General features: G+C 36.6%; 1 protein-coding gene across 1 annotated transcript in view; it reads right to left on the bottom strand.

Annotated features, from left to right (window-relative positions):
• The window catches only part of ctnna2 (catenin (cadherin-associated protein), alpha 2), a 602172-nt gene that overhangs the window by 27727 nt on the left and 547819 nt on the right, over window positions 1–26626 (bottom strand). The window contains 2 exon segments of the mRNA XM_030138923.1: window positions 14170–14283; window positions 25116–25267. Of these exon segments, the coding sequence (XP_029994783.1) occupies window positions 14170–14283; window positions 25116–25267 (266 nt within the window).

Genomic DNA, 26626 nt, shown 5'->3' with positions numbered 1-26626 from the left:
GGCAAAAGTTTGTGAAAAGGTATGGATAATAGTGTTACGTATGATTATGAGTTTATTATTATTAGTTTGTAAATGTAAACACGTTCAAAGAGAAAAATGGCAAAAATCTTTTTTTTTTTTATTAAAAGCTTTTGCGTTGGTGGTTTTTCGGGTGTAGCACAAATGGAATATCATGCAAAACTGCAGTGGAAAGATGTTTTTCTGAAACTAGAGTCAAGTGAATAAAAAAAAACAAAAAAAAAAAACGGTTACATTACATTACAAGCAAAGAAGAAGAGTTTTAAAAGAAACATGTTGCGGTATATGTGGACACACCAGGAAACTAATCATTTTTTAAATTTAGCACAGGATAGAGTGGTAATATATAATGATAATGAATATATTTGTAAATCAACATGATATTTGTGTTCATCGCCATGTTTATGGAATGAGTTCTAATGTCATCTCGCAATTATAAAAAAAACAACAAATCATCGTATTTGTGATTTAATGGAAAAACTGACATTACGCACTTCTGTTTTGCGTATACGTCCAATGGAAAAGCGACTATTTACTGGTCTGATGCACTTGAGACTGAATTGGGCTGAATTTGGCTCCTGAACTAAAATGACTAACGATATCTTAAATTAAATTTTTTGCATTTACAAATTCATTCCACAGCCGAATTAGACCCTTTGACACGGTGGTTTTGTCCTATGTCTGACACCTGTGTTTTAGAGTATATTAAAGTGTAAGAGTATATAGTAGGAGTTTAGGAGTCAAGAGCCAGGGTTAAGTTATCCTATTTCACCAACCTCCACTGGAAAACACAAATGAACTCCGTATTGTAGTGCTTGACAAAGACTTGCTACAGTAATCCTGAGTCCATGTGGTTCTATCAGCTGCAGATGATCACGGCTGTTCAGCTTAGACTTGCACGCTTGCTCATTCAGATTCCTTAAATCTTCTAATCTTGCATCTTCTAATCTTTAACCCATATAGACTCATTGCTACTTTTGTGGCAGTTCCTGTATGATCTTTTCCTCTACATTAAACTTCTCTGAAGTGATTTATAACCATTTATTATAATATTACCCTCTGTGTTTTGCAGTGTTTCAGTTTAAATCAGGTATTTTCCCGTATTTAATTCACTGATCATGTAGATGTTCATAAAGCTCAGATTAAAGTTGAGGGTAATTATATTTAAAAAAGCGGAAACAGAAGAAAAAGTGACTTTTTCAGCAAAAATCTATCATTAACTGAACAATAACACAAGTGTTAATCCACTGTCATTGATCCAGCTCCATGGGTTTTACTGGTGAATCAACATTGTAGAAGATGACAGTGTTTCTATGTTCTACGTAAAACCTGCTTTCAGTGTGTTCTACCAACCTCTTGGCCAGGTCACCCATGTAAAAGAGATCTTGATCTCAATGGAACTCGATCTAGTTAAATACAAGTTCAACCCATAAAGATCCAGTGCTACTTTTGTGGCAGTTACAAAATTGTTTTTTCTTTATATTTGACTTTCATTAAGTCATTTATCACCTTTTATTATAATATTATCCCCTGTATTTTGTGTTTTTCCAGTGAAAATCATGTATTTTTCTATATTTAATTTACTGACCATGAAGATTTTCATAAAAGCTCAGATTAAAGTTGAGGGTTATTAAATCAGAAACAGAGAAAAGTAAAAAAAAAAAAAAAAAAAAAAAAAAAAAAAAGTGAATTTCTCAGTCAAATCTACCATTACCTGAACATAAATCAAGTGTGTCCATTGACTATCGTTGATCAAACTCCATGGGTTTTACTGGTGAATCAATGTTGTAGAAGATGACAGTGTTTCCATGGTAACTATGGAGCCTCTGAACATCCAAATGGGTCATATCTGATGACCATGAAAAGATGACAAACTGTATTTTACACCAATCATTTACATGAATTGATAGGATTAGTGGATCAACAGGTATGAGTTTAGATCAGTAGATGCTTTTGGTCGCCAGTGGATGTTCGGGTCTTCATGGGTTAATATCCAAATCCCTTCCTACCTTTCTTTGAGGAACATAGATTTTGGGTTTTTGAATCATTCTCTTGCATTCGGTGGTGATCCTCGGCCCAGACCATACCTGGCTGCTGCTGTCCAATAATTGACTAATTACTATAATTACACTGAACCAAATGCATCTTTGAATAGAAGTACAGAAAGATTATGGATTTACTCAGTACAACTGTAATTAAATGAAGTCATAAATAAAGTAATTAAAGTTTTTTTGAAGGAATGGCAGTTTCTTTAAAGATTATCTCGCCTTATGCACATAGGAGCGGTTTTAAACTAAGAAGAACTACTCTCCTAACAGCTAAAGGCAGCAAAATGTCTCTTGAAACTCAAACAAAATGGACTGAAATTCCTTTTCTAAAATTAGGGATCAAGGGAGGTTGGTGAGAGAACGTGAGGGATTTGGTTGGTATTCCAATTCAAGCTGAAAATGGTTTGACAAAAGCGAGAGGGAGCGAGTCAGGACGGGGAGACGGAGAGAGAATGGGGTTCTGAACACAAAAGAGAGCAGCGGCACAGGGGTAAACACACGAGCCAATTGGGACGTCAGGGGAGCAGGAAGGCACTTGGTGAAGTCGCCCCCCCCCCCCCCCCATCCCCCCATCCCCCTTCATTCCACCTCCCTCCTCCCCTGTTCTCTAGAATTCACTTATCCCCAAATCCCTTCCCCTACTTTACTGATAACAACAAGGAGCGGGCCTTGGGAGCTTAACATAGTGGCAAATCCGGCCGAGGGAGTGCGGTGCCAATACACTCCGCGACTCGGCTACGTCTGCGGGGATTAGAGCGCTTTCCGGGTTTCTTCACCGGGCGTAGCGTCTTGAAATGACTTTAATTTGTTTCATTTGAAATAAACTGCCCAGACACTCAGAGTTCAATTTTATGGATGACCTATCAACAGTGTTATCCAATCACCGTGTTAAGAGATGTTGGGTGTGTGTGTGCAGGAGGAGGGGTGGGGGGCTTTGTATTTGGCTCTCTGTGCATTATCCGTGGTGTGTTATAGTAAGAGTTAGTGTCTGCATGTTCTAATAGAAAGAGACACGATGAACGGGGCCTCCTTCCCCTGTGTGTTTTCCTGCCTTCTCATTATGCATGTTTGTTCTAATAACTTAACTTTATGCCTACGTGTAATAGAAGTGACAAGCGGAGCGCCACACGGGGGCAAAGCACTGGGAACAAAGACTCCTGGGACTACCCCGGACTTCATCTGATTTCTTTTTTTTTCGACAAAGTAAGAGGAAGCGAGATTGAGAAAGTGAGAGGGAGATATCACGCCTGTGTCCTGTGTGTGATAGCCGCACCCTGGAGGGGCTCGGACGGATCATGACTGTAAAACCTCAGTGTGCTCGTGTCAGCTCCTATGGAGAAAATGGATTACGCTTCCTCTCGTCTGTTTGAATACAAACACAAAGCAACCGGCGTGCACTTGGCATGACCGTGAGAGGACGGCAAGCTTTATCCTGACACGACAGGCAAAGGCCGACCGGGCAGATCACCAGTGGTTCGCAGCAAACACATCTTTTATGGATGCGCTTTGCCTTGTGCGTGTGTAAATGTTTAGTCTCTGAGGGCATAACAGTGTCTATGAGTGGCAAAACAGGCAATATCAATTAACTGTGTGAAGCTGTGACACTGTGCCAGATGCACTGTATGTACGACATGATACGACATGCGACTAAATGTACAAACAGTTCTACAGTACAACACGCCACGGCACCATTGCGAGAGCTTTACTCTGTGTGCGTAGCTAGCTAATTAAGAGCGTGTTCACATTACGTTCGGCTTTGTCACCCTTCAATCCACCTTATATCACAGCATTACAGTAACGCGTTATGACAAAAGGACACGCTGCAAATTCAAAGTGTTCCCAAGAAGAGCAGCCCACTCACAGTGCAGTCGAGCGCCAGGAAAATAAGTTAACAGTTCAGTGGTGTGAAGTTTCTTTGTGCGGCTGCGTTGCCATGTCTAAGCTCAGATGGCCCCGCAATGTTACACAGCGGGAGTCTTTGTGGGAGTAGATGTATAACAACTGAACACGCTTTACACCCAGGACCCCCACAGTCTTCCTGTAGCAGGGATTGTGCACCCAAACCTGAGTCTGTTGTTTTAGTCCAGTGTTGGGTTTTCAATTTGACAAATTTTTAGAAGTTGCTCATTAGTTCAGTTGCAGGCTGCTACTCGTGCAATTTAGATTTTTTATTTTTTTTTTTTTCTCAGATGTGATATTTCCAGTGACCCCTTTTTGGGCGACACCCACTACGGTAATCTCTGAAGACTCATCCTTTCCATTTTATACAGACTTTATTTATTCTTTATTTTTTATGGACTTATTTCTTCAGTTACTATTATGGTATGTTAAAGATAACACTGGGTTACAAAAAAAAAAATGTTTTTTTGCAAGTTGTCTAGGTTTTTTCCAACTGAATTAGGACCATTTTGCAATCCAAAAATGACATTTGTTTTTCTCAATCAGGTCAGGGTTTTTTTGCTAATTTGATTTTGAAAAATTTGATCTTCTCACAAAATTGATTACATTTTTGTGACTTTATCAGTTGACTTTTTATATAGTTCTCACCCAAAATAGGTTTTAAGAGAAAAAAAAATCATTTCACCGCAGATGTAGCAAAATACGTCAGGCTTATTTTTACAAGATCTTCTAGTCGAAGCCATTTCATTCACCTGTAATATTAAAAAAAAACATTTAATCATAAATTGGCAAAAGTAAAATCTTCAGAACTCGTTTATTGCAAGAAATATGAAAGAATTTTGTATCATATGATGTGAAAATGCCCATAAATGTAAGCAAAAATGTTAAAAAGCCAATATGTAGCATAGTTCAGAAAGTTGACCTGATTGAGCAAAATTAATGTGATTTTTGGATTCAGCACACCAAAATTATCCTAAATCAGCTCAAAAAACTTAATAAATTTGTTGCTGACCAGTGTAATTTCTCAGTTAAGTGGTCTATCTATCTATCTATCTATCTATCTATCTATCTATCTATCTATCTATCTATCTATCTATCTATCTATCTATCTATCTATCTATCTATCTATCTATCTATCTATCTATCTATCTATCTATCTATCTATCTATCTATCTATCTCTATTTCATTCATCCACAGTTTACCTTTTGTATACCATAAAGCACTTCCACTGGTAAGGTTTTGCTATGGCACTGCTACCACACTATACACCCCCCCACCACCACCACCACAATTACACACTGCCACACCAACAGATCAATTCCACAGGAAACACTGCCATACTTTCTTTTAATACCAGAAACAAGTACAGTGAGTTAATGTTCTTCTTCTTGTTTAAACAATGAAAAAAAATTACTTTGGGAAAAAAAAAACAAACACTCGATGGATCTTATTTAAATGAGGTCAAGTGCTGCAACTGTGAATATGACCCGAGCGAAACGAAACACATAAATGCTAGTGATGATGCACATGAGAAAAAAAAAAACAAAACTACATTAATAAAATATAATCAACAAATATATTCAAATCTGCATTTTATGGGTGGAAATGGCACAAGTCGCCACTTCCTGTTTAAAAAAAAACTCTCAATTTCATGAGGAACTTTTTGTTTCTTCTAATCAACTTTTCGTTTTTACCTCTCAGCCAAGGGGTCTTGTAATCGTTTTGTCGTCTGTCTGTCTGTCCATTCAAAAACGTAATCGCATTATCTGAAGAATGCATGGACATATCTGCTCCAAATTTATACTGTGGATGCATCTTGGCATGGAGCAGAAGCCTATTGAAAATACGTGACCTTGACCTATTTTTTCAAGGTCAGATAGCCTTGTGCAGTTATAATATCTGAGTACTTTCATAACATAAATAATATAAATATATATGTAATATGTTTTACACAACGACAATCTAATCTAAATGATAGGGCAGTAACTTTCAACAGAATCTTACACTATAATTGGCCGAGGGTTATTAAAAGTGTACAGCACGTTATGTTTTACTTTTATTTCTCTGTTCAGAACCACTGCACTCATACAAGGGCATCATTTTGGCCTTGAAGAAGTGTTGTTTAGATCGATTACTTTGTCCCTCAGTGTGAATCCATCCACTCTGATTAGGGTGACCAGATGTCCCGCTTTGTGTGGGACAGTCCCGCATTTTTATTATTTTCCACACGTCCCACAAATTGAGTTGCTGTCCTGCATTGTTATTACCAGTCAGGCAACAGTTCGGAAATGCGTGTTTTATTATCTGACATTTATCAGTTGCCTGTGTTGACAGAGCAGGGACAGTGAGCGCTGTCATCAGGGTGCAGGGGGCGGGCCGGACTGTGGGATGGTGTCAATCGAACTGTGACAGGGAATTCCGCAGGTTAAGGGTGCGATGGCAAAAAACAAACTACCAGTATACAAAACAGCGAAGCATGGAGGAAAGAGAGGAAACAGCGAGCCGTATTATGGCCAAGGACAGGAAATGCAGCTAGAATAAAAACTGGGAGACTATCTGTCCATGGTTGAAATCCATGGCTTTGGTGCACCATAGTAACACAGTGCACAATTAATCAAAACTATTAAGGTTATTATTTGGTTTGTTATAAGTTTGTGATCCCTCTAGACCAGGGGTGTCAAACTCATTTTAGTTCAGGGGCCACATACAGCCTGATATGATCTAAAGTGGGCCAGACCAGTAAAATAATATAAATAATAGGATAAGAACTTTTGAGTGAAAAAAGTAAAATTCCAGAATGAAAATGTTTACATGTACGAATTGTACTTGAACATAACATGAACAAATACACTACAAAAAAAAGTTAAGGATATTTCATCTTTTTTGGGTCATTTTTTTTTTTTTTGTCATTTTTGCCATTTGTAAATAAAACTGTGGCAATTTAAAAATGTGTTTCAATTCAAACACAAAAAACTAAGAAGCGCTGTGCAAGAACCCCAACTGAAAAAAATAGTCCCAAAATTAAAAATATCCTTAACTTTGTATTTGTAGTGTATGAACAACCTGAAAATTCCAAACAAAAATAAGTGCAATGTTAATAACATTACACCTCAGTTTATCATTTATACATGCAAATCACAACTTAGAGATCACAGTGGATCTACAAATACACAAAACATTAAATAACAGGGAGAATATTATTAAAATTCCACATACTTCTCTTAAGACATTTCAGATATTCATATTTTTCATAAAAGGCTAGTCTCTAAATGTAAATATTCTTGTGTAACGTAACTTTTTTTTTTTTACACTAAAACAAAGAGAAAAAATTGCAGTTTTCATAATTTATAGGTTATTATGATAGTATTTTACTGGGCTGATCGTTTTTAGATTAAACTGACCTAAAATTATTTTAACATCCTTGAATGTTAATATCTTCAGTGTAATTTTTGGATTGCACAAATTCATCCCAGGGGCCGGATTGGACCCTTTGGCAGGCCGGATTTGGCCCCCAGGCCGCATGTTTGACACCTGTGCTCCAGACTAATTTGATTTGTATTTCTTGTTTTATTGGTTTTGTAGTTTTAGGTAGTGCCTACTTTTATACCCGGTGCTGCTTTTACTACTTTACTGTGGCATTTTCAGTAAATACAGATGCATTTGAAATGTATTTATTATGTGGAGTTAATGTGATTCAAAGCTGAGTGAGATGAGTTTTTATTACAGCTAATGTTTTGTTCAGATAACACTGGTCAACAACAAATTTATTGTTTAAGTTTTTTGAGCTGATTTAGGATAATTTTGGTGTGCTGAATCCAAAAATCACATTAATTTTGCTCAATCAGGTCAACTTTCTGAACTATGCTACATATTGACTTTTTAACATTTTTGCTTACATTTATGGGCATTTTCACATCATATGATACAAAATTCTTTCATATTTCTTGCAATAAACGAGTTCTGAAGACTTTACTTTTGCCAATGTATGATTAATGTTTTTTTTAATATTACAGGTGAATGAAATGGCTTCGACTAGAAGATCTTGTAAAAATAAGCCCGACGTATTCTGCTACATCTGCGGTGAATACATAATAAATAAATCCTGTTAGAAAATGATTTTTTTTCTCTTAAAACCAATTTGGGGTGAGAACTATATAAAAAAATCAACTGATAAGGTCACAAAAATGTAATCAATTTTGTGAGAAGATCAAATTTTTCAAAATCAAATTAGCAAAAAAACCTGACCTGATTGAGAAAAACAGATGTCATTTTTGGATTTAGCGGTGCAAAATGGTCCTAATTCAGTTGAAAAAATCTAGACAACTTGCAAAAAACATTTTCTTGTAACCCAGTGTTATCAGTCACTTACTACAAGTCGTCTACTTCAGTTCTACTCTAATATGTGGTTCAGTGTATGGTTTCTAGTAGTTCTACTCTAATATGTGGTTCAGTATATGGTTTCTACTTCAGTTCTACTCTAGTATGTGGTTCAGTGTGTGGTTTCTACTTCAGTTCTACTCTAATATGTGGTTCAGTATATAGTTTCTATTAGTTCTACTCTAAAATGTGGTTCAGTATATGGTCTCTACTTCAGTTCTACTCTAATATGTGGTCCAGTGTGTGGTTTCTACTTCAGTTCAACTCTAAAATGTGGTTCAGTGTATGGTTTCTAGTAGTTCTACTCTAATATGTGGTTCAGTGTATGGTTTCTAGTAGTTCTACTCTAATATGTGGTTCAGTATATGGTTTCTACTTCAGTTCTACTCTAATATGTGGTTCAGTATATAGTTTCTATTAGTTCTACTCTAAAATGTGGTTCAGTATATGGTCTCTACTTCAGTTCTACTCTAATATGTGGTCCAGTGTGTGGTTTCTACTTCAGTTCAACTCTAAAATGTGGTTCAGTGTATGGTTTCTACTAGTTCTACTCTAAAATGTGGTTCAGTATATGGTTTCTAGTAGTTCTACTCTAAAATGTGGTTCAGTATATGGTTTCTACTTCAGTTCTACTCTAATATGTGGTCCAGTGTGTGGTTTCTACTTCAGTTCTACTCTAATATGTGGTCCAGTGTGTGGTTTCTACTTCAGTTCTACTCTAATATGTGGTTCAGTGTATGGTTTCTACTTCAGTTCTACTCTAAAATGTGGTTCAGTATATAGTTTCTACTAGTTCTACTCTAAAATGTGGTTCAGTATATGGTTTCTACTTCAGTTCTACTCTAGTATGTGGTTCAGTGTATGGTTTCTACTTCAGTTCTACTCTAATATGTGGTTCAGTGTATGGTTTCTACTTCAGTTCTACTCTAAAATGTGGTTCAGTATATGGTTTCTACTTCAGTTCTACTCTAAAATGTGGTTCAGTATATAGTTTCTACTAGTTCTACTCTAAAATGTGGTTCAGTATATGGTTTCTACTTCAGTTCTACTCTAGTATGTGGTTCAGTGTGTGGTTTCTACTTCAGTTCTACTCTAATATGTGGTTCAGTGTGTGGTTTCTACTTCAGTTCTACTCTAATATGTGGTTCAGTGTATAGTTTCTACTTCAGTTCTACTCTAATATGTGGTTCAGTGTATGGTTTCTACTTCAGTTCTACTCTAAAATGTGGTTCAGTATATAGTTTCTACTTCAGTTCTAGTCTAAAATGTGGTTCAGTATATAGTTTCTACTAGTTCTACTCTAAAATGTGGTTCAGTGTATGGTTTCTACTTCAGTTCTACTCTAATATGTGGTTCAGTATATGGTTTCTACTTCAGTTCTACTCTAATATGTGGTTCAGTGTATGGTTTCTACTTCAGTTCTACTCTAATATGTGGTTCAGTGTGTGGTTTCTACTTCAATTCTACTCTAATATGTGGTTCAGTGTATGGTTTCTAGTAGTTCTACTCTAATATGTGGTTCAGTGTATGGTTTCTACTTCAGTTCTACTCTAATATGTGGTTCAGTATATAGTTTCTACTAGTTCTACTCTAAAATGTGGTTCAGTATATGGTTTCTACTTCAGTTCTACTCTAAAATGTGGTTCAGTGTATGGTTTCTAGTAGTTCTACTCTAAAATGTGGTTCAGTGTATGGTTTCTAGTAGTTCTACTCTAAAATGTGGTTCAATATATGGTCTCTACTTCAGTTCTACTCTAATATGTGGTTCAGTGTATGGTTTCTACTTCAGTTCTACTCTATCGACTCGTTATTGTCTGAAATTCAGCCTCTTTATTATGACTGTAACTCTCATCATTACAGTTGCGGAAAAAATTATTAGACCACCCCTTGTTTTCTTCAGTTTCTTGTCCATTTTAATGCCTGGTACAACTAAACGTACATTTGTTTGGACAAATATAATGACAACAACAAAAATAGCTCATAAGAGTTTAATTTCAGAGCTGACATTTAGCCAATTTCCATGTTTTCTTGATAGTAACCAAAATCATTTAAGTCCTTACATCAATATCTATGGCATTGTACTGACAAAAACAGTGCTTTTAGGCGTTCCATGTTTTCTTTTCTGTTGGTTTTAGTCACATGATACACACAGGAGTTAGTACTTGATTGCATAACCGTTGTTTTTGATGACATTTGATGGTCTAATAATTTTTTCCGCGATTGTATTCTCTCTGACATGGCATCTAATAAAAACACAAATTGAAATGTTCTCCTGTCTGTAGTCACCAGTTTGTGTCCCGTGGAGAAAGTCTGCTTTCTGCATCACAATCTGGTGCTGTTGAACTGGGACTGCTAATTGAGACTCAAATTTCAGTACTAATTTATGGCATTTTTACTGGTATTACTGATTTTTTTTTTAGGGAGCTATTTTGTTTGCTTATTTTTATTTTATTTTCTAAAAATTCTATTTACCTTGCAACAAATGCAGCTAATGCTATGTTCCATAAAAGTTTTCTTTTAAACACAAATACAGGCCGCGGTGCTGAACATCACAATTTCCCAGGGGGGAGGTCAGTGTGTGGATGGATCGGTCAATACAATGTGTGACTTTTAACTTTAACCACAATTCTTTCTTAACCTTAAATGAGTAGGTTTTTTTCCTCTGCCTAACCACTTTTATTTTTGCAACAGTGGAATACACCGATAAACCAAAGTCACTACTCTGTTAAGGATATCAGATATAAAAAAAAAAAAAACAATTGTGCAATTAAAGGAGTGATATTTTGCTTTTTAAAATGGAATTATGCATTTTAAAACATTTCCCTGTGGTCTACATAAACTGTAAATGTTATGCTTGGGTCTGAATTCTTCATTAATTCAACTCCACAGGTCCATCTTCAATCCTATTTCTGAGTAATGACACCAGAAAGGTTGTTTTGAGCGCTGGCCCTTTAAATGCAAGTGAGCCACTTCAGGCCCCGCCCCTTCCAGGTTGTTGACTGTGCTGCTCTGTCCTGTTCAGCCAACAACTAAACATTTTAGGTAATTGACTTGAAGTTTGGACATATTTTACAACTGCTGCTGCCGACAAACAATTATGTCGTACTCAGAGAAATGTTCATCGGAAGTCTTGACCTTATATGTGTTAATGTCATGATGTAACTAGTTGTAAAACATAACAAATTAAGAAGGAATTAAAACAGGTTGTAGAAATCCACTCGATTTTTGCCAAAATTCATATAAACATAGCTTTGCAGCAGTTCAAATTCAAACTTTATGAACTATTAGGCTCCAAATACACAAATAAATGTATCATAGACTAATAAAAGTGGATTTAGCAAAGTATGACCCCTTTAATACATTACAAAAGGCAGCAGAAATAAATTAAATCACAGTGACAACAGACATACCAACAGTGACTTCCCTCAGAGGGGTTTCCCTGACAGCAGCAAGGACCTTTTATTGACCTATTATTGAAAGGCTTCACAAGTCTCCAGCAGTACTGTACATACATGTAAGAACAACAGAACTCTGTTGCTTTTATGCAGTGGTGTAGTGGTCCCCGGAGAAGTGGGTATACTTTCAATTTTTGCCTTTTTTTTTTAAGTAGTCCAGAAAAACGCCTTGTTTTAGAAACAGTGACGTGTAAGACTATTCTATTTACTTTACTCAAAAATCCGTCAGTAGTATTTGCTCACTATTATAAAATTATCATGACTTGATCAGGAGCAGTTTGTAGGTTTTACTGGTCACACAAGCAGCTGCATGAATGTCTAATGACTCATATGGGAACCACCTCAAAACTTACCTCAGAATTTTACTGAAATCATATAAATCATACCCAAACAACCGACTAATATCAAGACTGCACACCGATATACAAAATATTAGGGCTGAAAGTACGGTTTATATCAAAGAAAAGTGGGAAAATAAGGGTAATTTTGAATTGAATATGGAAGAATGGACTAAAATACAAGAAAATATATGGAAAAGTACATCTTCACTTAGATGGAGAGAATTTGCATGGAAAAATGTGATTTGCTTTTTTTAGAACACCTGCACAAAAAGGTTCAAATGTAGATACATCATTCTGGAGACAGTGTGGGATGAAAAAAGCTCATTACCATCATATTTTTTGGAGCTCTCCAAAATTATCTCCCTTTTGGGAAAAAAATTGGGAATAGTATTGACAAAGTCATGAAAATAAAAACGCCTGTAAGTTTTAAGAATATGTTCTTAGGTAAACGACCAGGTTGTATAAAAGGATTTTGTAAAAGATATCTGTGGAATACCATGTTGATTGCCAGCAAAAAAGTGATCACTTGGAAATGGTTGACAGACAAAACACCCTCATTGGACAAACGGAAGGACCTTGTTAAAGAAATCGCTCAAATGGAAGAACTCACCTTTACACTAAGACTGGACCATGACAAATTCAAGGAATGCTGGAGACAGTGGACAGACTTTATAAATACTTAAAAAGAACATACTTGATGCCCATTGTTCAATTGCTACTCAATTGTTCTCTTTGTTTTTTCATTTGTTTTTTCATTTGTTTTTTGTCTTGTTTTATAAAAAACCAAACTATCAATGTATAAAATATGTAAATTTTGCATTGTAAACCAAATAAAAACTTGAATTAAAAAAAAAAAAAACTTACCTCAGAATAATGTATTCAATGAAAGCATTTTATCTCAATACTTGTCACTCACTTGAAAGATGTTTATTCTGCCTTTCGTGTTCGCATTTCTAATAATCACGCATCTTTAAACAAGACATGCAGTGACCTGTCAATCAACTGGGGTGGCATTGGAATTAGGTTCCAGAGGTAGCCAGCGCTAGTTAGCGATATTTTCCTCGGCATGACCCGCCCTGCTCTGCCTCTGATTGGCTCATCAGTCCTCATACCTAAAGTTAACCAATCAAAATCAGTGAAGGTACCGAGTCCTAGCCAATTAGAGGCGGAGTAGGGCGGGTCATGGCTTCACCATCCTGGGAGAAAAAAATTGACAATTTGGCTCAGATACTACTGAATGTTGCACATAAGGGGGATTTAGAAGTGGGTATACGCAATATTGACTGAAAAATAAGTAGGTATACTCCATGTACCCTGGACTACACCAGTGCTTTTATGTATTCCTGTCTTCTTTGTGCATTATCCCCCAGTGCGTGTGAGACCCAGGCACAGCAGTCGAATACAGGCCTGTGCCACGAGGAGAGGCACCGGGCCAAGTCACACTGCCGCCATCCGCCATCCATTCAACATGCAACACACCACTAGGGCCTGTGTTTTGCTGGAGGGCAACAAGCACTGATACCCTCTTAATGTTCTTTAAGCTGGGCCCAAGTGAAAATTTGCTAATGTGCAAGGCGCCCATGCTCCGGTGATCAAAACGGAGGCCTTGGCACAGAACTATATTGTATTTTGTTATGTCTGTCAGCTATCTGAGGGGATTTGGTAATTACATCTCAGTTTGTGATTGTAATTTTACACCTGCCATCCCTGGGCAGCGTTTATTTCACATAATCTCACTTGTTTGTATCATTTAAATGGACTTTCATGCTGTGTAAGTGGAACTAGTTGGATGAATTTAAGTAGAGCTGAGGAACAGCGGTGGGTGTTCAGGTAGGATGTACTTCCACCTACTACTGAGAGATCACGCTACGCTAACACCACGCTCTTCCACAGTGCATGTGGGTGCTTTGCCTTGTCTTTTCTCAAACATTAAGATGTTTTTCCTGTCATTATTTTTATTTGCTGGTTCCAGTTGGCTACGATCGACTTGAGAAGTTGCAGAACAGTGGGGAGGGTGAACATATACTCACCCTAGCGCTCTGTCCGGCAATAAGCTGGTCATCTTCAGTCTGGACACTAGTCCTGCTGCGAGTATCATAGTCCTCCTGTTCAAAGTCGGAGTCATCTTCCAGCTCCTCTGGTGTCTGTGAGAACACAAGGCCAAAGTTGGGCAAACAATCAGAGAATGACAGACAAACTGAAATCGTAACAGAGTAACAGAGAGCATAAAACCACCCTCCTGTTGTCAGTTTGATTACAAAAACCCCACAAAGACGACGACATGAAACCATTACATTGTATTATACATGCCGTACATTGAGATGAAAATGATCCTTAACCCTTTATCGGGCAAGTGACTATTTTTGGTCATTTCTGCTTACTTTACAAGACAGTGAAAGCTACAGTTACAGTGACAGTGACTCAACCATCTCAGGTCCAATGTGGTCTCCAGGGTCTGTAAGGTCCACCTCTGCATGAACAGTGAGTGTACCTGCTTTTTTTATTTTTCTTTATTTTTATTCTACCTTTATTTAACCAGGAAAACCTCATTGAGATTAAGAATTTCTTTTTCAAGAGTGTCCTGGCCAAGACGGGCAGCAGTACATTAAATAGTTACAGACAGACTTCCATACATAAAACGAATACATAAAAAGTACACAGACGAGTCAAACCTTCCAAAGTCAACTCAAAAAGTGCTCATGAAATGTAGACAAAAGTGCGTCAGGTAAAACATCTGCAGCCAGTTATCTCCCTCTCTAAGTCACACAGCATCCTCTTAAAAGTGTCCAACAAAACCAGATCCTTCAGTTTCAGGTCTTTTTGTAGTTCATTCCAGGTGAATGGGGCCGCATACCTGAAGGCCTTTTTCCCCTGTTCAGTTGTAACTTTAGGAACAGACAACAAGAAAAGATCCTGAGAACGCAGATTATAAGAGTCTGTGGTTCTCCGACTGATGTAGGTCTGAAGGTAGGATGGGAGCAGACCTAGAATAGATTTATAAATTAAAATACGCCAGTGACTCAGTCTGCGAGCCGACAAAGAAGACCATCCTACACGATCATAAAGCAGACAATGATGGGTAAGAGATTTAAAATTGCTGATGAACCTCAGAGCTCCACCTCAGCTTTGTTAGGTACCATGAAGTAATGGTACTAATGTAAGGAATGATGTTCAATGTGGATGTGGACAGGTGTCTGGATCTTCTAAAATACATATTACTTTCTTGGAATTTCTGTCTTTCATTTATTTATTTATTTATTTTTTGCCACTTACAGGTAAATAACCAAATATGGTAACGCCACTGACTTTGATTTTCCGCATAACAATAAAAAATTTTGAAAAATTGTACAAAAGTAATAAAGTTTAGCTATTTCCTCCAATAACACACTATGGCAAGGTTATAATAGTTTTGGACTTTTCATTATAGTTTAGTTTTATTTAGGTTCAGTTGGTTTTAATTTGTTTTTAGAGCAGGTTTACTAGTTTTTATTAGTTATTGTTTTTTTTCTAAATGCTTAGTTTTAGTATTATTTTTTTCAGATCTCGCCGTTGTATTCAAAGAAATCTCAGATGAGACTCTGCTGCTTTCTCCCAACTTTAGTCTCCATGTTTCCAGGTAGACTGGGGACGAGAAGACGACTTTTAACGACAAGCGACAAGAAGTGACAGACCATGAAGTGCCTTATGGTGCCGCCAGCTAAAATTGCTCAAGCAAAATAAATCGATTTCATATCAATTTGACATTGATGAAAATGAAGGAAATTTTGTTCATAATTTTTATGCATTTTAGTTAGTTTTGTAAGCACACAATACAGTTTCAGTTAGTAATTGTTTTTTCTTTTAATTATGTTTTTTATCTCATTAAATTAAAAATTTTTTTCAGTTCTAGTTTTTGTCATTTCATTAGCTTTTTTTTTTTTAATTTCAAATTATACAGGGTGGGGAAGCAAAATTTACAATATTTTGAGGCAGGGATTGAAAGACAGTGTATGACCAATTAGTTTATTGAAAGTCATGAGAATTTGCCACAAGAAAATTTATATAATAGAAAATGTTTTTATTCTATGTGTCCTCCTTCTTTCTCAATAACTGCCTTCACACGCTTCCTGAAACTGGCGCAAGTGTTCCTCAAATATTCGGGTGACAACTTCTCCCATTCTTCTTTAATAGTATCTTCCAGACTTTCTCGTAATAGTTTTGCTCATAGTCATTCTCTTCTTTCCATTATAAACAGTCTTTATGGACACTCCAACTATTTTTGAAATCTCCTTTGGTGTGACGAGTGCATTCAGCAAATCCCACACTCTTTGATGTTTGCTTTCCTGATTACTCATATGGGCAAAAGTTTGTGAAAAGGTATGGATAATAGTGTTAGGTATGATTATGACATCAATATATGTTTGGTTTCAAAACAATTGACGCAGTGCCTGCTGAGAAAAAACAACTAAATGTTCATTGTACATTTTGCTTCCCCACCCTGTACATTTACACAAACATGTACCCATACACAGGGAACTACACAGACACAACATATACAAACCATACAACAAACGTACCAGACCCCCCCCCCCCCGCAAAAAAAAGAGAAAAGAAAAAAAAAAAAGCAACAAGATAAATAACGTTATCAACTCTTCTTTACAAGTGAAGAGCTGAGTCAATACAATGCAAACCAACAACACATTTCTCCATCAAAAGGAAGTAGGTGACAGCAGGACCCTCTTGTTGACAGTAGAGAAAAAAGGATTCCATTGTTGATAAAACAAATTAATTTGTCCACGAACATTTCATTAGCTTTTGTTAACGATAATAATCTTGCAATGTGGTTGAAATTTTGAATTCTAGAGAATTTCTATGAGTGCCCTACAAAGGGTTAACAGTGACATTAGCAAAAAAAAAAAAGTAGATGGAACGATTGAGTGAGTTGAATATTTTCCACATTTCTGTGTCTCAGGTCTGTCAAACTAACTGGAAAATGATTATGAAAATGGAGTAATAATTGAAGTGGTATGTTTTTATGTTGGTACATCTGTTCCTTAATATATCACTTTATGTCCTTACAGGTGTTCTCTAAGCTCTATACAATCTTTCTTTCCTTTTTTAAACCAATTCTTACTGCAAAAGCACAGAAAAGAGTGATATGTATTATACAAAGCATGCATGTAATCCCTTGTCAAATAACAAAATAGATAGTAATATATTTTTTTTTTAATCAAATGTAGTGGCTAAATGATTACTTAGGGTTTTAATTCTCATCTTGTGCCTATATGAAGGCTGAGTTCAATTATGTGAGTTTTTTCTCATGAAGAAAACTGAATCTTTACTGAGCTTTCATCACCATGGCAACCTGTGGTGGATAGTGAACGTACTGCAGAGCGGGGCAAGTTCAGAGGATCAGATCAAAACATGTACATGTGTAAAGACATCACTCCTACATGACGCTGACATTTAAAAAGACCTGAGTTCACAGCTCTGTCACAGCGACCCCTGTAAAGAGCACTGCCACCAAGTCTCTATAGAGTATTAATTGACACTGTGTATTATGTTGACATTGTATAGTTTGGTTTTTATATAAATTGCATTTGAGTTCAACTTTGTGTTTGTTGTTTTAAGTTGCTGTTGAATGTTACGTGTTCTGATGACATCTTTTTCATTTATTTTTTATTAAGCGATCAAAATTAAGACCCAAACAGCTAGTGATGACCAGAAGCATCTACTAATCTAAATAATACCTGTTCATCCATTAATCCTATCAATACATATAAATAATTGATGTAAAATGTAGTTTGTCATCTTTTCATGTTCATCACATATGACCCATTTGGATGTTCAGAGGCTTCATAGCTACCGTGGAAACACCGTCATTTTCTACAACACTGATTCACCAGTAAAACCCATGGAGTTGAATCAATGATAGTGGATGGAGACACTTGGTTTCTGTTCAGTTAATGATAGATTTGATTGACAAATTCACTTTTTCTTGAGTTTTCTGTGTTTCTGATTTAATAACCCTCAACTTTAATCTGAGTTTTTGTGAACATCTACATGATCAGTCAATTAAATAGAGAAAAATATGTGATTTTCACTGGAAAAACACAAAATACAGAGGATGATATTATAATAAAAGGTGATAAATCCCTTAAGAAAAGTCAAATATAAAGAAAAAACAATTTTGGAACTGCCGCAAAAGTAGCGCTGGATCTTTATGGGTTAAACTTCTATTTACCCAGAGTTCCATTGAGATCGAGATCTCTTTTACAAGTGCAACCTGACCAAGAGGTTGGCAGCACACTCTGAAAACAGGTTTTAAAATCACACTATGTTATTGTTGTTTAAAATAGTATCAAGCAAAAAATTTAATAGATCCATTTGTTAAATAAAATCCATCTGATCCACTGCTGTTCGTTAAAGCACTTCACGTTGTCAGCCCATAGAAAGGATGTGACAGACCACTGGGTAGCTGGGTCGCAAATAAAGGGTAATGGAAGTGTTAATGGGCTTTGTGAGACAGGTTGTCCAGGACTGTTAAGGCCAGAAAAGACAGATAAAGTCTGACCCAGGCCATATTAAGAAACACTTCTGCACCACATGGTAAAACACACCTACATGTGAACCACACAACCCTGGATACCTTATTTCACATCTGACTTACATTGCAATTATTTTGTATTTGAGTGTCTCTGTGGCTGATACTCTTTAAACCTTATGGATTTATATTTGATTTTGAGTCTGCACGCCGGCTAAAAACTGAACTTTTTTTCAGAGACAGACCTTTTGTCTAGATCTGCAGCTTCCCCTAAAAAATATTGATTATTATCGTATCTGTTTTATTCTGCCACTGTGTGCTGCTACTTTACTCTATATGCATGTATTTGTCAGGGCTTATAAAGGTACAAAACTATATTTTTGAGAACTTTATAAGTCTATATTACGTCCAAGATATGCTTCAGTTTTTAAACACTGTGGAGAATTGTTTTTTTTAATCCACTGACTACGCTTAAGATCTGTGCTGTACCGTAGCTCAGCTTAAGTGGAAGAAAAATAACACCGACACATAAAAATGTGTGCATAAAAACTATTACATTTGGCATCAACGTTTGCTATCTATATGATGGAGTTAGACAACATGCAAAGCAAGGATCTTCCAAGTTGTTTCCTCAGAAAGTAATTGAACTTGGATGGGATTATGAAGCCAGCTGGTCTCGGGCAGTTCAAAGCTGCCTGTTTTACATTATTTACCAACATCAAATTATTTTCCATAATTAGATTTTTTCCAGAGCTGCACTGGGAAACCTTCCAGCCTGCATAAAGTTGAATAAATGAATTACATGGTGAAGAGAGAAGGGCCAGTTAGGGTGAAAAATGCAGATACTGTAACATTAGTGTGTGAGGCAGTGGAGCTGCTTGTATCAAGTTGTTATGCAGTGTTTTTATTGTGACATGCTGTACAATGTTCTGCCAGCTTTGTTCAGCAGTTCATGTGATGGCTGTGACTTTTTAAATGTGAATGAATTTCAAATTTGTAGCGTGATTTTTTCCTCCTTAGGCAAACATAATTATGTTAAATTTAGATCCACTATCAGCTATCAAAAACAGCACAGTTGGCACATTAATACCATCCCACATGTACAGTTACAGCATCCAAATATGTGTCATAATAAGTTCACAAGGGTATGACTCTAGTGAGTGTGTGATTATTTTAATTTTTTTAATAGTCATTAGCAGTATAATGTGGTTTTACACAGATATATAGAAGTGTTCATTAATATACATCATATGTTAATCCACTGTATGTTTTTGTCCATGATTATATGTACATATGCTAGCATGAATTCCTTTAAAACACAATGAAATGAAAAATACATGTAAGTTCTAACCCTGGGCTAAATGAAGCAGAGTAGAGGTTTTTGTCACCCTTTTTTTTTTTTTTTTCATAGCGCAAAGAGAATGTAATAATCTACAGAGGTCCTAACTCCAGAAACACTGACTTATTTGCATTGTTGGGTAAATTGCTTTTAAAAAGTAATTAGTTATAGTTACTAGTTACTTTCCCAAAAAAAGTAACTGACTTAGTAACGGAATTACTCCTTCATAAATGTAATTATTTACCAGGGAAAGTAATTATTGCGTTACTTTTTTGAAAAACCTTCAAATATGTAAAAGGAAACTGAGTTTTGTGTGTGTTTCACGGGCCAGTTGCATAGAGTAGAACAGCAGACAGGTGCTGAATACCATGACTTTGGTGAGACTGGGGTACACCAGGGCCCGGCTTTTCCACCACAGAAGTGCATATCTGCATTTATAGGAAGAAGATGCTCCTCCAGTTAATCCCACATCTCCACTTTTTTCAGTCGCTCCTCCCTGATCCAGTATAAATGTCTTCAGTCCAGTCAGCTGGCCTCAATGATAACTCCTCCCCTAAATTAGCTGTGCACGTAGCTGCGTTCAAGCGCATGGGGTGTGCTGCGGACAACTCAAACTCGGACATGTCATTAGTCGTTCAGGTGAAGGCAGCGTGGACAACTCAGACTCATGGACACACAGGTGACACACACAAATCATTTGAATATAAGAATGGCTCATAAACGAATCGGTTCTTATCGTTCACTGAAAAGAGTCGTTTAAAAGACTCGACTCATCTGTGAACGTCACACCTCTCGTGCCTGGCTGAGCGAGCCAGGACGGATAACTGCTGTTAGATATCAGTGCAAACTAACGCGCCACATTTTAGTGCCGGTAACGGTAACGGCGTTGTGATGTTTCAAATAGTAATTCATTAGATCACCCATTACTGGAAAACAATAACGGCGTTAGTAACGTCGCTATTTTTAAGACTGTTATTCCCAACATTGCTTCTATGTACAGGGTGGGGAAGCAAAATTTACAATGAACATTTAGTTGTTTTTTCTCAGCAGGCACTACATCAATTGTTTTGAAACCAAACATATATTGATGTCATAATCATACCTAACACTATTATCCATACCTTTTCACAAACTTTTGCCCATATGAGTAATCAGGAAAGCTAACGTCAAAGAGTGTGTGATTTGCTGAATGCACTCGTCACACCAAAGGAGATTTCAAAAATAGTTGGAGTGTCCATAAAGACTGTTTATAATGGAAAGAAGAGAATGACTATGAGCAAAACTATTACGAGAAAGTCTGGAAGATACTATTAAAGAAGAATGGGAGAAGTTGTCACCCGAATATTTGAGGAACACTTGCGCAAGTTTCAGGAAGTGTGTGAAGGCAGTTACTGAGAAAGAAGGAGGACACATAGAATAAAAACATTTTCTATTATGTAAATTTTCTTGTGGCAAATAAATTCTCATGACTTTCAATAAACTAATTGGTCATACACCATCTTTCAATCCCTGCCTCAAAATATTGTAAATTTTGCTTCCCCACCCTGTATCCATATATACAACTATATTTGATTGTTTTTCATGCATTTGCTCTGCTTCATACGGACCCTGTTTAATACAGTCTACTCTCGTTAAACCACCCGCCGTTATACCGCCATTTTCGCTCACCGCCGACCAAAACCATTGCACAAAAATCCCCAATGCATTATTCCATTAGCTACCGCCATTTCCGCCTATCGCCACCCGCCAACCCAGTTCCATGCACAAACAACACTTATACCATTGATTTCCCGACCGTTATACCGCCAGCGTGATTGCCATCGAGTACACATAAATTTTAACAATGCACTGAAACAAACGCGCCAGACGCTGATCGCGACAAGCTACGAGTAGGTCTACGGAACGGCCACCGTTCATTTATCGCAGAACACTCAGTAGGTCAGGATGTCGGGAAGAGGACGTGGGATTAAGCCAAAGCCTCAAGATGATGGGGTGTCATTTCCCGACACGGTATAATAATGCTTAAAATATTTCCCCACTTTAAATGATCCCTTACAACATAACAGAATCAAGATTTATTTAGAAACGCAATTAGAACGGGTTAACGGAGGCAGCATAGACATCATATTGTAAAGACATGCACATTATGGACGCAACCCGTTGTAACGCCATTTTCGCTATACTGCCAATTTGGCCGTGAACGGAAGTTGGCGGTATAAAGAGAGTAGAGTGTATATCTGTTCTGTACTCTGCATCTACGGCTGAAGTTTTGACATGCCTGGCCTCCTTTTACAAACAAATCTGTCAGTTTAATTATAATTATAATTATCTCATGTAAAATCTCTCTCTTTCTCCTGTAAAGTGCAAAAAACAAAAAAAACAAAAAAACAGACAAAAAAAGGAATCTTGAATCCATGTGTAGTGAGATAAATGTATCCAATAAATATAATTTGGGGAAAAATGAGGTAAATATACAAGTGATTTACAACAAAACCCCACTGAGCATCAACTTGCAGTACTAGTAGGAGTTGTGTATTTGGATTTCCACTGTTTTTGTTTCTAAAGAATCTAATTTAGGCCTGATTTGTTCATTTAAACCTCCTCCTTCTAAATTAACAGCACTGGTGTGGGGGGTGTGCAGAGGTCATGCAGCTCCATAACTCTCTCTACAGCTCTTTATTGCCCTTTATTGTCTAAGCCGTACCCACTTCTAAATGATCAGTGACATCTGGAAAGGTGTATTTAAACTTATCGTGTAACTAAATCCAACCACATGCTCTGTTTCACTTGGAAACACTATGTAAGGACATTACAACAGTTCTTTCACTCTAAATAGAAATTGTTTAGTGCAATCATAGGATTCATGAATAAATATCCTGTTTTGTAGCTGTTCATGGTCCTGGTTAGTAAGACTGAGGGGAAATTACATGGCTCAAATTACAGTAATAGAATAGAATATTCATAATAATGTGTTAATTGATACATATTCACCTAGAAGTAACAATTATTGTGTTTTCAGTACCTTCAAATGAGACATTTATATCTATAGAGGGAGTGGGTTGCCTTTAATTGAGTGCTCCATACTGCTCTACAATGTTTGTACAGTAGCTTTGAATAGACTTTTTAAATTATGTAATGGGTATTATCCAGCCTTAAGGACAGCATTTCCATCATAGAGTTAATATCACCTTACCTAAAAATCCAGAAAGGTTAAACATTGACTCTAAAACAGGATTTCTGTATTTTTCATGAGCTCCGTCAAGGAGGGAGAGGTGGGTGTAACACTGGAATATGCAACGTCACTGTTAGATGTCATTGAAGCTTAGAGGAGAGACATTTGTAAAACAAGTGGTGCCAGGCACAACAAACCTTACCCCTCGCACGTATTGTATTTTATTTTGGCCTGAATCCAGCTGATGTCATCATGTCTATGCGTGTGCTGATGTCAGCATAGACATAGACAGCATAGACAAATTTTGGACATTATAAGTAAATGGGAAGAAAAAAAAAAAAGATTTTAGAAATTCATAAAAAATTGGAACTTTGGCCTACCTTTCCAAAAATGTCATCACATCAATTCTAGGTCACTGGTAAACTATAAACCCAATTTGGAATGAATTCAACCAATAGTTTTACTGCTACATACATGTGAAATTTCACCCATTATAAGTAAATGGAAAAAAAAAAAAAGATTTTACAAATTCATAAAAAATTTTAACTTTGACCGTCTGTTCCCAAAATGTAATCAGAAGTATTCTGGGTCACTAGCAATCTATAAACCAAATTTGGCATGAATTCAACCAATAGTTTTGCTGCTACATACATGTGAAATTTTGCCCATTATAAGTAAATAGGAAAAAAAAAAAAAAAAAAAAAATTCAAATTAATTAAAAAAAAGAAATTAAATTTGATCCACTGTTCCCAGAATGTAATCAGATCTATTGTGGGTCACTAGCAATCTATAAACCCAATTTGGTATGAATTCAACCAATAGTCTTACTGCTACAGACATGTGAAATTTCACCTCTCATATATAAATAGGAAAAAAAAAAGATTTTACAAATTCATAAAAAACTTTAACTTTGACCTACTGTTCCAAAAATGTAATCAGAACTATTCTGGGCCACTGGCAATCTATAAACCCAATTTGGTATGAATTCAACCAATCATTTTGCTGCTACATACATGTGAAATTTCACCCATTATAAGTAAATGGAAAAAAAAAAAAGAATTTACAAATTCATAAAAAATGTCAACTTTTACCTACTTTTCCCAAAATTTCATCACATCTATTCTGCTTCACTGGCAATCTATAGACCAAATTTGGCATGAATTCAACCAATAGTTTTACTGCTACATACATGTGAAATTTTGCCCATTATAAGTAAATGGGGGAAAAAAAAATTTTACAAATTAATAAAAAAGACATTAAATTTGACCTACTGTTCCAAGAATGTAATCAGATCTATTGTGGGTCACTAGCAATCTATAAACCCAATTTGGTATGAATTCAACCAATAGTTTTACTGCTACAGACATGTGAAATTTCACCCCTTATATATAAATAGGAAAAAAAAAAGATTTTACAAATTCATAAAAAATGTAAACTTTTACCTACTTTTCCCAAAATGTCATCACATCTATTCTGCTTCACTGGCAATCTATAGACCAAATTTGGCATGAATTCAACCAATAGTTTTGCTGCTACATACATGTGAAATTTCGCCCATTATAAGTAAATGGGGAAAAATAAAAAAGATTTTACAAATTCATAAAAAATTTGAACTTTGACCTACTGTTCCCAAAATGTAGTCAGATCTATTCTGGGTCACTGGCAATCTATAAACCAAATTTGGTCTGAATTCAACCAGTAGTTTTGCTGCTAGAGTGTTAACAAACAAAGACAAACCGAACCAAAAACAATACCTCGCCTCCCCTTCAGGGGGCGGGGTGATTAAGAAATAAATGTTTAAAGAAAGTAGAGGATGATAGAAGTAATTAGAGGAAGTTACTGCACTTGTTAGCATTCCCAAACATATTTCTTTCCCATCTAGCTTTGGTTGAATCTTTACTTAGTGAATCCTTTTACCCTTAAGAGCAGGTAGTGGACATACCCTTATCATTAGGACAGCTTTCCTGATGTCACGGACTCCATCGTAGACCAAACGCGATGCATCAATGAACTCGTTCTCCTCAAAGGCCTGCGGGGGGTTTGTACTCAGTGCCTCGATAGCTACCTCCACTTGTTCAGCAAAACGCGGCATGACTGCAGGGAGAGGTAGTTAACACAGAGGAAAGGGAGAGAGAACAAAGAGGAGTGAGGTTTATCGCATTTATTAGTAATCTGCCTTTTTAGAGTGACTGCACACGTATCGCTTAGGATGGTGCAAGCATTTCTGTGTAGTTACTCTAGTCAAGGACACAGCCACAGCCTTTTCATCTCAAATTTTATAGCGCTATGGTCTTCCCATACATCAGTCTCTGTTCACTTACGCACCTCAAGGAAAGGCAAGATGTCACCCTAAACCTCTGTGTAAGTGTCAATATGCCATTCACACATTGCACACCAATTAGCCATTTTACCTTGGCTTACCTAACAGGAAGATTGGCCTGTCTGTCGCATATCTGTTCGCACATGTGCTCATGGCGGACATGTGCGAATGTATGTGTAAGCTGTGAGAGGTGCTTCAGTTTTACAGTATAAGGACATTAACTTGCACGCTCAGCCTGTCAAATCACTGCCAATGAAGGGAAACAAATTCATCAAAGTCTGTTGAAAGGAACAAAGGCGACCAACAAAAGAAAAGTCCCTATTGACTATAAAAATGGTTGGGTTTTGTTGTCTGTATCAATTGGCCAGACCCGATGGAAAAGCTTTATGCTCTTTGTGCGTTCAAATGAATTGTACTGAATCTGAATAGAAATGATTCAATATTCAAGAATACGGACTGAATGTCTGAATATTTAGCAGGCTACCTTGCCACGTAATCTCTTGTTGAGTCTCAATAATTGGATGCAGGGTCCAATAATGTGTTTCTTTAGTATGGACTTTGGAACTGTGGAAAATTACCATAACAAAAGCGACGGACAGTCATTTTCAGAAATGTCAAGTCTTCACATATTGTAAAATCGATACACACATAACAAATATATAGAATGATAACACAACTTGTGCCTATGCTTCATATCTGCAACTGTGCAGAGCAACTCGAGAAAGAGTCTGCTCTTTGAAACGTTGTCTGGGCTGCTTTGAGAGTAATCAAAAACAAGTATGTTTAAAAGGAAAGCGCGTTCTGGAAGGAAGCTATTTTGACTGATGGAAAATAATAACACCGTAAGAACACACAGGTCTGATGAGGAAAGATGGGAAAGCAAAGGAAATACATGACAAAAAAGACAAATAAAGTATGGCAGCTTCACCGGGGAGTCTCAACGTGAGAGCCAAGAGTGTGATTTTATTATTATTCTCTACATTTTCCTCCTCTTTTACGTTCAGAGTGAGCTAAATCAATTAGCCAGCTTGCGCTAAAGGTGTATCTGCAGTATACTTATTTGTCTGATATAAAACATAAGCTATATTTCACCAAACATAAAAGGCACTACAAAAAGTCTTTCCCTTTTTCTT

The sequence above is a fragment of the Sphaeramia orbicularis genome, chromosome 1 (genome assembly GCF_902148855.1).
Source record: "Sphaeramia orbicularis chromosome 1, fSphaOr1.1, whole genome shotgun sequence".
Lineage (NCBI taxonomy): Eukaryota > Metazoa > Chordata > Actinopteri > Kurtiformes > Apogonidae > Sphaeramia > Sphaeramia orbicularis.
Note: the sequence above shows the minus strand (reverse complement) of the source record. Positions and strands in the feature narration are given on the sequence as shown.